Here is a 9,842-nt window from a genome sequence, read left to right as displayed (position 1 = left end):
AATAGTTAGCTGGGTTGCACAAAGACTGCAGTTCAAGAAGGCATAGTTAGCTGGGTTGCACATAAGACTGCAGTTCAAGAAGGCATAGTTAGCTGGGTTGCACAAAGACTGCAGTTCAACAAGGCATAGTTAGCTGGGTTGCAAAAAGACTGCAGTTCAACAAGGCATAGTTAGCTGGGTTTCACAAAGACTGCAGTTCAACAAGGTGTGGTATAGTTAGATGGGTTGCACAAAGACTGCAGTTCAACAAGGCATAGTTAGCTGGGTTGCACAAAGACTGCAGTTCAACAAGCAATAGTTAGCTGGGTTTCACAAAGACTGCAGTTCAACAAGGCATAGTTAGCTGGGTTGCACATAAGACTGCAGCTCAACAAGGCACGGTTCGCTGGTCGCAGGAACCACTGCAGTTCAACAGGCACGGTTCGCTGGTCGCGGCAACGACTGCAGTTCAACAGGCCCGGCTCGCTGGTCGCGGTAACCACTGCAGTTCAACAGGAGCGGTTCGCTGGTCGCGGGAACCACTGCAGTTCAACAGGCCCGGTTCGCTGGTAGCGGGAACCCTGCAGTTTATTAGTTAGCTGGGTTGCACAAAGAGTGTAGTTCAACAAGGCATAGTTAGCTGGGTTGCACAAAGACTGCAGTTCAACAAGGCATAGTTAGCTGGGTTGCACAAAAACTGTAGTTCAACAATGTAGAGTTAGCTGGGTTGCAGAAAGACTGCAGTTCAACAGGCACACTTCATTGGGCGCGGCAATAATGCAGTTCAACACTTACACTTCGCTGGGCGCGGGAATACTGCAGATCAAGAGGCACACTTCGCAGGCCGCAGGAATACTGGACCTTCGGGCTCAGGCTGATACTTGCACTTGGGGGCATGGTACTGGGCCTGATACCAGACAAACCATGTGATGATCTTATTACCTCATACTATTTCATCAAAAGACCATTTTATTTCAAGAATTTGTTCAGTTTATTACATGTATATGTAAACAATGTAAACACAATTTCAACAATATTTCAACAATTTATCAACAGTCTTATCTTATCAATATGTCCTACAGTTAAAGTTCTATTAATCAAGTTTTGTTTTTTTGGCTACTGGAGAAACCAAAGGAATGTTTATATTAACAGTGATATTTCCTGTCACTTGAGTGGAGTTCAGAAAGGAGCCCACTTCATTACCTTGGAGTTTTGTATGTAGCATGGTTGAAGACTGGAGACTTTACTGGTGGCACACGCCAGTGCGCTGTTCTCTGATTGGTTGTTTCGAAGGCCTGATACCAGAGCAGCGCTCTCTGAGTGGACAGCTAATACTAGCTAAAACTAGTAACCAGCTAAAACTGAGCTAATACTGGACATGGTTAAACTCTATATTTTCTCAGTATCACTGCCCAAAAGTTCCTTCTCAAACGCCAGGCTAGAAGTTACCGACAGGTAGCCGACTTTATTCATTATTCTTCGCATACGTGAGATATTTAGCCGGGCACTGTCTTGCGTTTGCGGTGTGTCAAACCGTTTAGCTAACCAGAGCTAGCTAACAGGTAGCTTACCTTTGCAGCATTATTTGCATCTTCCAAAGGCTCCACGGAAGTCCAAAATACTTGACCAGGAAGACGAGGGTGCATACTCGGTGTCTGCCTGTTTTTCGGACCCCAACAACACAGACATGTCTTGTTTAACGTCGCTCATTTGTCCAGGTACGAAGCTCACACATTCCGCATCTTAAATGGCGCCATTGGCGGATCTGTGTAGGTGACGTCATCGCAATCGCCATTTTTTTTCAATTCTCGAAGGACACGGTTTGGACTCTGCACGTTGAATATTTACTTTTGATATATAAAATCAATAAATTTTTAAAGATGGTGGTTGGAGCAAAACCATGAATGTATTTTGTGATTTAATTCTGGTTTGCGGTGTTTGGCAGCGGTGGGCGGGGCCTAGATTTCCGAAGAAGACTGGAGACCTTACTGGTCGCACACGCCAGTGCGCTGTTCTCTGATTGGTTGTTTCGAAGGTCTGATACCAGAGCAGCGCTCTCGGAGTGGACAGCTAATACTAGCTAAAACTAGTAACCAGCTAAAACTGGGCTTATACTGGACATGGTTAAACTCTATATTTTCTCAGTATCACTGCCCAAAAGTTCATTCTCAAACGCCAGGCTAGAAGTTACCAACAGGTATCCAGCTTTATTCATTATTCTTCGCATACGTGAGATATTTAGCCGGGCACTGTCTTGCGTTTGCGGTGTGTCAAACCGTTTAGCTAACCAGAGCTAGCTAACAGGTAGCTTACCTTTGCAGCATTATTTGTATCTTCCAAAGGCTCCACGGAAGTCCAAAATACTTGACCAGGAAGACGAGGGTGCATACTCGGTGTCTGCCTGTTTTTCGGACCCCAACAACACAGACATGTCTTGTTTAACGTCGCTCATTTGTCCAGGTACGAAGCTCACACATTCCGCATCTTAAATGGCGCCATTGGCGGATCTGTGTAGGTGACGTCATCGCAATCGCCATTTTTTTTCAATTCTCGAAGGACACGGTTTGGACTCTGCACGTTGAATATTTACTTTTGATATATAAAATCAATAAATTTTTAAAGATGGTGGTTGGAGCAAAACCATGAATGTATTTTGTGATTTAATTCTGGTTTGCGGTGTTTGGCAGCGGTGGGCGGGGCCTAGATTTCCGAAGAAGACTGGAGACCTTACTGGTGGCACACGCCAGTGCGCTGTTCTCTGATTGGTTGTTTCGAAGGCCTGATACCAGAGCAGCGCTCTCCGAGTGGACAGCTAATACTAGCTAAAACTAGTAACCAGCTAAAACTGGGCTTATACTGGACATGGTTAAACTCTATATTTTCTCAGTATCACTGCCCAAAAGTTCATTCTCAAACGTCAGGCTAGAAGTTACCAACAGGTAGCCAGCTTTATTCATTATTCTTCGCATACGTGAGATATTTAGCCGGGCCCTGTCTTGCGTTTGCGGTGTGTCAAACCGTTTAGCTAACCAGAGCTAGCTAACAGGTAGCTTACCTTTGCAGCATGATTTGTATCTTCCAAAGGCTCCACGGAAGTCCAAAATACTTGACCAGGAAGACGAGGGTGCATACTCGGTGTCTGCCTGTTTTTCGGACCCCAACAACACAGACATGTCTTGTTTAACGTCGCTCATTTGTCCAGGTACGAAGCTCACACATTCCGCATCTTAAATGGCGCCATTGGCGGATCTGTGTAGGTGACGTCATCGCAATCGCCATTTTTTTTCAATTCTCGAAGGACACGGTTTGGACTCTGCATGTTGAATATTTACTTTTGATATATAAAATCAATACATTTTTAAAGATTGTGGTTGGAGCAAAACCAGGAATGTATTTTGTGATACAATTCTGGTTTGCGGTGTCTGGCAGCGGTGGGCGGGGCTTAGATTTTCGAAGAAGACCTATTCCAGTCATTCGAAGAGATGATGGCTGATACCAGTTACCGATACCATTCTTTTAGCATTTTGAAGATACCGATGCCGATACTTTTTTTTGGGTAAATCAATAGAAAATGAATAAAATTGGAATTTAACATATAAATCTGGAGAAAAGGTCAATACACCAATTCAGAATTATATGTGTTATTATTTACATATGCTGCTTGCTGGAAAATTCTATTTCAAGTGACTAAATTGCCTAATGTCCAGCTGCACATACAATCCACATAGAGGTCCTGTAATCTATATTTGTTGTGTAGGTGTGTACTGTACAAAACCATGAGATTAGGTCTTGGGTGCATTCCTTGCATGCTCAGATTGAGCTGAGCTCAAGAGGGGGATGGAGGGAGGATGGAGGGGAGCAGGAGGGCAGCGGAGGGAGGAGTTAGACGCAGAAGCAAGCACGTGTCCAGGTGTCAGAAAATCAAGTTTTTCCTCAAGCAGTGAAGACACAAGGTCTGCCGCCAGCCCTCAAACGTAAGTACGATTTTTCTGCTCAACAGGTTTGCCTTTGTGGCGCAATGAAGATCATGACTAGGATTAATTGGATGAATTCCTTGGTTAAGAAGCCCTGCTCAAACACAGGCTTCTCTATTATACTTGTATGGTTTAGTGCATGAGAGAAATAATGCATTGGCAATAACATTTCAGTCATGTTATCCACCTGATTTGCATGGCATGATGCACATTTCTATTTTTTAATCTTCATTTCATTCCAAGCCATCCTATCTGTTGACTTTCTGTGCCTGAATTTCACGTGAGCGTGCACAAGGATGCAATGTGCGGGTCCGTGCGGCGCAAAGTAAAGGTTAAACTCCCAGCAATTTTCCCTTAGTGACAGCGTTCCTAACCCCCAGCCAGTTGCCATGCGACTCAAACCCCAAATCAAAAGGAATCAGCTCAAACGCGGCTGGTCTTTCACAGCGTTATTGTAGGAAGGTAAAGCCGACGTTCTGTAGCTCGGCCACATCCACACAAAATCAGCTTCTGCTTGTGCTTGTTGTTTTCTTCATTTCTGATTCCTATCCTAATCTCATCCAAGTTGATAAATGATGTCACCAAATATCGTAGTGCCGTGTGCTCACTGCGCTTATTGCGCTTGGTATTATGTGATATCCATCACAGTGTGTCTGGGCGCTCAGGCGGAGAGGATGAAAGCGGGAAGAGCATCCCTGCATAGTAAACACCCATCTCATTAGCCTTGCACAAAGGAAGAGCGAGGGTCAGGGGACATGTGAGAGCTCTTGGATATTTTAGCTTCTTCTTTAGTTCTTTAGTTTCTTCATACATAATCAATACATTTGTGCTAATTACTGGAAAGGAAAGTAATCAATACAGTATCTAATCTGGATAATAAATAACACATAAAGGAAACATACTTTACAACCAATACAGCAGGGGTCTCAAACTCAATTTACCTGGGGGCCGCTGGAGCTAGGGTCTGGGTGAGGCTGGGCCGCATCAGGTTAAAAAAAAAAAAAAAAAAAAAAAAATATATATATATATATATATATATATATATATATATATATATATATATATATATATATATAAAGAATAAAAAAAATAAATTTTACTTATATTACATATTAATACATATATATATAATATAATAGTCTTCAATGCTTCTGCTATACCCTCCACTTTTTCAGTGCTTTGGTTCTTTGCAAAAGCTCTGATAAAACATTAAATTATAATAAATTATTATAAATTAATTTTTTATTATTAAATAAATGTTGAATGTTAATTTTTATTTTTGGACGCAAAATAAGATGGGAAAATAAATAAGCAAATCAAAAAACAAATGAACAAATTAATTTGTATTTATTATTAAATTATTAAATAAATGTTTAATGTTAATTTTTATTTTTCAACACAAAATAAGATGGAAAAATAAATAAGCAAATCAAAAAACAAATGAAACAAATGAACAAATTAATTTGTATTTATTATTAAATTATTAAATAAATGTTTAATGTTAATTTTTATTTTTCAACACAAAATAAGATGGAAAAATAAATAAGCAAATCAAAAAACAAATTAAACAAATTAATCTTTCATATCAAGGCCGGGGCCTCAAACTGGCGCCCCTTGGGCCGCATTTGGCCCGTGGGCCGTGAGTTTGAGACCCCTGCAATACAGTCAATCCTCGGTTTTCATACACCCCGGTTTTTGTATGATTCTGTTTCCATCAAACATTTTCTCCCAAATTTTTCCTTTGACATTATTATAATAATAACAAACGAGTCATTTTTCTCGTACTGTAAAATTGAACTGCGGAAACGGCGGTCAGGCTAGGCTAATGTTCTGCACCAGAGAGCCGTGTTTGTTATAATTGTCCCCCAGCCGTGGTGGGTGGGGGTGGGGCCACTGGGGTGGGCCACCCCTGGCCACCCCGTGACTGGTGAGAAACAGTATTGAATTTTTTCATCAGGATGTACGGGAAGTCCGCATCAACAATATGTTTCATCCGTTCGTCGTTTATAATAGTTTTAGCAAGGCAACTTTATTAAGAGCACAGTTTGTACCAAGGTCATTCAAATACGTTGTTGGGATCGGGTTCCGGGATTCAAAAAATCCGGGATTCTAAAAAATTGGTATTGAATGAGTTAAACAAGGATGAAATCCGTGACCGCTGGGTTGGGTGAGGACCAAATGTTTCAGAGCTTTCACCCAATAGTTGACAACCGCTGCTTTTGAGGATTCTGAATATGCGACAGAGCTTTCATTTATTTCAGTGCTGCTATGCTGTCATTGAACGCATCACGCAGTCTAGCACAGGCTACTCTGGTAATGCAACTAATCCCACACCGCATTCAGTTCTCTTCTTTCTCCTACTTGGTTGCAGGATGTGGTGGATTCTTGGCTACTGCAGCGGTGGAGCGGTCCTCCTCTATGCTATGTACAGATGGTTGATCCCTGGTCTGGTACAGTATCATGGAGGCCTGGCGCTCATGTGGCACGATGTCATTGTGGAGTGGATACTGGACACGCTGACCCAGTCCACGCGTCCTCAGGTGGGACCTCAACACAGCTTCCTGTTTGAAACTAAACTAAACTCAGTGGAGACGCCACATATGATGAAAAGTATCTTCTTAATGTCTCCACCAACAAGGCGTTCCTCATGAAGCTTGCTGATATTATCATCCATTCATCCATCCAACCACTTTCCATGCTGCTTTTTTTGTTCACGCCCACACTGAGTGGGAACTGATACACAGCTGGGTGTCATCCGGGTGAACCACCACACCAGGGGGGGGGTCCAGAGAGTGGCTCTGAGATCACTGCCTTCTTTTTGATTGGCTCATTGTAGAAATAAAATGAAACAAAGAAACAGCAAAAACGGATAAAAACTCTTTGGTTTCTTCTCGATGGAACTGAAAGATGGCTGGAAACCGGGAAGTCCGGACTTCCTGACTGAGACTCAGACCCACATAAGCGGAAGAAAATGGATGGATTGATTTTCTTTACTTGTTGCTTTTCCAACGGTGGCAACTACACCCATACTGTGGACCCGGGGGCAAGTTATGTATGTGATCCTTTTCCTAATCACCCTTGGTTTTTTGAGTCCATAATAGTCCGGTCAAGTTGACATGGCATATGGTCATGCCTCTACATCAGAGGTAGGGAACCTATGGCTCGGGAGCCAGGTAGGGCTCTTTTGATGACTGTATCTGGCTCTCAAGCATTTACCACAATAAAAATGTATGTTTGCTAACATTTTAAAGTAAACATCACGGAAATGACAGTTAAAAATAATATTCAAAATCAACAACTTTCTTATGCATTTTAATCCGTCCATTTATTTTCTACTGCAATACGGCCGACCATATCTATCTTTCCTGATGATATTTTCCAGGTCAAACACCAAAACTCGATTATTACTGGGTAATGCGGTAGTCTACCTCGGTCATTGAGATGTCAACATGTAAATGTAAACTTTCCTCCTTTAGTCAAATATTAATTTATTAATTTAGTCACCTAGCTAAAGCTGCAGAACCAAGCCTTCTGACGAAGATGGCCAAAAGAATGAAATACATGTACGGAGTATGGTGCAAAACCATGCAGCAGCAGAAGTTGCATTAATGGCAGCAAGTATTAGATTTATTATTAGACACTGCGCTGCTCACGAAAGTGTGCTGGCCACACCCCCTTGGCGTGGGGTAGTGTGCGTGGTCTACATAATTAGAGCCCATTATATCTAAAACTGTTGGTCTTACATAAAAATGCACACATTTTATTGCATTCCATGTTTAAAAAAATGTATATGGCTCTCACAGATACACATTTTAAAATATCTGGCCTTCATGGCTCTCGTAGCCAAAAAAGGTTCCCGACCCCTGCTCTAGATCCATCTACATATATGTATATACGGTAAATACGGTATACTGTACATACATCACTCATAGGTCAAAACAGACACAGCATTCTACTTCCAATTGTCTACTTGTTTGATGATAAAGGCAGACAGTTTTTAACTCGACATGAAATGTTCATGTACTGTGTTTCTACCCCCCCACCCCCCAACCCTTAGCGGCTCCTAGCTGCAGTACAGAGGAAGGCCAGCAGAGGGAACCCTCTTAGCGTGGTCAAAGCCATCGACGAGTTCTGCAGCCACAATGAGTGGGCAATGAACGTGGGGGATGAGAAAGGTAATGAATGACTCTCCACATGTCTATACAGTACCCACGTCTATACAGTACATACAGTACATACAGTACATACAGTACATACAGTACATACAGTAGATGGATGTTCTCGCACTTGTGCCATAGGCTGCATTCTTGACTCCGTGGTGTCAGAGGTGAAGCCCGTCCACGTCCTGGAGCTGGGCACCTACTGTGGATACTCCACAGTGAGGATAGCCAGCATGCTGCAGCCCCACGCCAAGCTCATCACGCTTGAATTTAACCGGGATTACGCTGCCGTCGCTCGGCAGGTGATTGCATGGGCAGGCGTGGAGAACAAGGTAAAAGCGTCTCTATTCAAATGAACCGACGGGCAGTTGAAGATGTTGCACCAATGCGCTTCTTTTTGCAGGTGCAGTTAGTCGTAGGAGAATCTGGCGAGTGGATCCCCAAACTTAAGGCGCAGTTTGGGGTGAAAACCTTCGACTTGGTCTTCTTGGATCACTGGAAGAATCGATACCTTCTAGATACCAAACTGATAGAGGCGAGCCTCCTTTCATTTCATGTTATACTGATAGTATTGTGACCTTTGCACTATGACCCCAACCTTATGACTCTTTCATCAGGAGTGTGGCCTCCTGAGGAGAGGAAGCGTCCTGCTCGCTGATAATGTCATCTGTCCTGGTACTCCAGACTACCTGCAGTATGTTCGAAGTAGTCCAAAGTATGAAAGCCAGTACTTCAAATCTCACCTGGAGTACACCAAAGCCGAGGACGGCCTGGAGAAGTCGGTATTCTTAGGGTAGTTTTTGAGTAATTCTCAGTGTAAATGTACATTTATACACATTCTTTGTCTTAGAGTGACTGGCCAGGGAAGAGTTAAGCAGCTTTTCTAATAATAACACTGAAGCAAACAATAAAGAGAAACTAAAATGAAAGCAAATTGTGGCCTCTGTGTAACATGAGATGCTGAGTCTTGTATGAAAGGGGTCATTACACTGTATAGCGACATGATAGCCAAGCCTGTAATTGACAGATGATGGGCTGCCATCTGATCCTTTTGGTTGCATTTACTGGGATCAATAATACATTTGAACATTCAACACGGAACACAATCCGTTCCACTATGCTGGTTGGAGTTGAATTTTTAAAAATAATATATTATAAAAATACAGGGCCAATGAAAACTTTGGAGACAGGCTCTCAATCAACAGAATGGAAAAGTGTGTTAAAAATGTTCACTGGTGTTTCACATTGCAGTCCAAGACAGCAGGGTCAAGCACCCCCTCCTCAGGATGAGGTCAGTACTGCAGCGTCTCCCATTTCATATACCTGTGCATTTTATTGTCTGATTATTAAGGCTGTCAAATGATTAATCACACTCTGACTACAAAAATATTCCATGTATGAACATTGAATCCTATATGGCAGACATTTCTTTGCTAGAAATGACGGACTAAATTAAGACAATTCAAATTAAGAATAATCGTGAATAATTAATATTAAAATAATATGTGAAATATGCCAATTCTTACTGTATCTCAACATTTAATTGACACATAAACCCTGTTATTACGGGCCGTGACGAGTTGCCTTCAAAGACACCAAGCAGTTTAAGGTAAATTCCATTTTTGAATGTAGAAGTTTTTTTTCTGGGATTTCTAAGCATAATTAAAAGCATTAAATTGTACTTCCACAAAAATACTTAGAATGTCCACTTATTGTTTGTCTTTCTGTT

The 9,842-nt window shown here is 42.0% G+C and overlaps 1 protein-coding gene and 1 long non-coding RNA gene across 7 annotated transcripts; one reads left to right on the top strand and one right to left on the bottom strand.

Moving 5' to 3' along the window:
- Positions 1 to 234: 234 nt before the first annotated feature.
- On the bottom strand, positions 235 to 1,964 carry LOC131107129 (uncharacterized). Of its 2 annotated transcripts, none has more exons than XR_009120214.1 (3): positions 1,551 to 1,964; positions 775 to 886; positions 235 to 578 (listed from the first exon to the last, which is right to left on the bottom strand). It is a non-coding gene; the product is annotated as an uncharacterized LOC131107129 (long non-coding RNA). The 2 variants fall into 2 exon arrangements; XR_009120218.1 differs by having other exon boundaries at positions 235 to 560.
- A 66-nt stretch (positions 1,965 to 2,030) lies between these two features.
- On the top strand, positions 2,031 to 9,034 carry comtb (catechol-O-methyltransferase b). Of its 5 annotated transcripts, none has more exons than XM_058055934.1 (8): positions 2,031 to 2,176; positions 2,322 to 3,181; positions 3,737 to 3,953; positions 6,325 to 6,493; positions 8,011 to 8,128; positions 8,252 to 8,445; positions 8,517 to 8,648; positions 8,731 to 9,034. In XM_058055934.1, exons 3-8 carry the CDS (start codon positions 3,817 to 3,819, stop codon positions 8,908 to 8,910), a joined length of 930 nt encoding a protein of 309 aa, XP_057911917.1. In that variant the 5' UTR covers positions 2,031 to 2,176; positions 2,322 to 3,181; positions 3,737 to 3,816; the 3' UTR covers positions 8,911 to 9,034. The 5 variants fall into 5 exon arrangements, with proteins under 5 accessions (XP_057911917.1, XP_057911989.1, XP_057912077.1 ...); XM_058056006.1 differs by having other exon boundaries at positions 2,161 to 2,176; positions 2,301 to 3,181; XM_058056094.1 differs by lacking the exon at positions 2,031 to 2,176 and having other exon boundaries at positions 2,229 to 2,918; positions 3,064 to 3,181.
- Positions 9,035 to 9,842: the final 808 nt, after the last annotated feature.

The sequence above is a fragment of the Doryrhamphus excisus genome, chromosome 1 (assembly GCF_030265055.1).
Source record: "Doryrhamphus excisus isolate RoL2022-K1 chromosome 1, RoL_Dexc_1.0, whole genome shotgun sequence".
Classification (NCBI taxonomy): domain Eukaryota; kingdom Metazoa; phylum Chordata; class Actinopteri; order Syngnathiformes; family Syngnathidae; genus Doryrhamphus; species Doryrhamphus excisus.
This window is presented reverse-complemented; position numbering and strand designations above follow the sequence as displayed.

Excerpts from the sequence above, each read along its gene's own strand:
- comtb (XM_058055934.1), top strand. The coding sequence starts at position 3,817 with ATGGAGGGAGGATGGAGGGGAGCAGGAGGGCAGCGGAGGGAGGAGTTA. Across the intron at positions 3,954-6,324 it reads TCTGCCGCCAGCCCTCAAAC|GATGTGGTGGATTCTTGGCT; the intron begins GTAAGTACGATT and ends ACTTGGTTGCAG. Across the intron at positions 8,446-8,516 it reads GGGCAGGCGTGGAGAACAAG|GTGCAGTTAGTCGTAGGAGA; the intron begins GTAAAAGCGTCT and ends TTCTTTTTGCAG.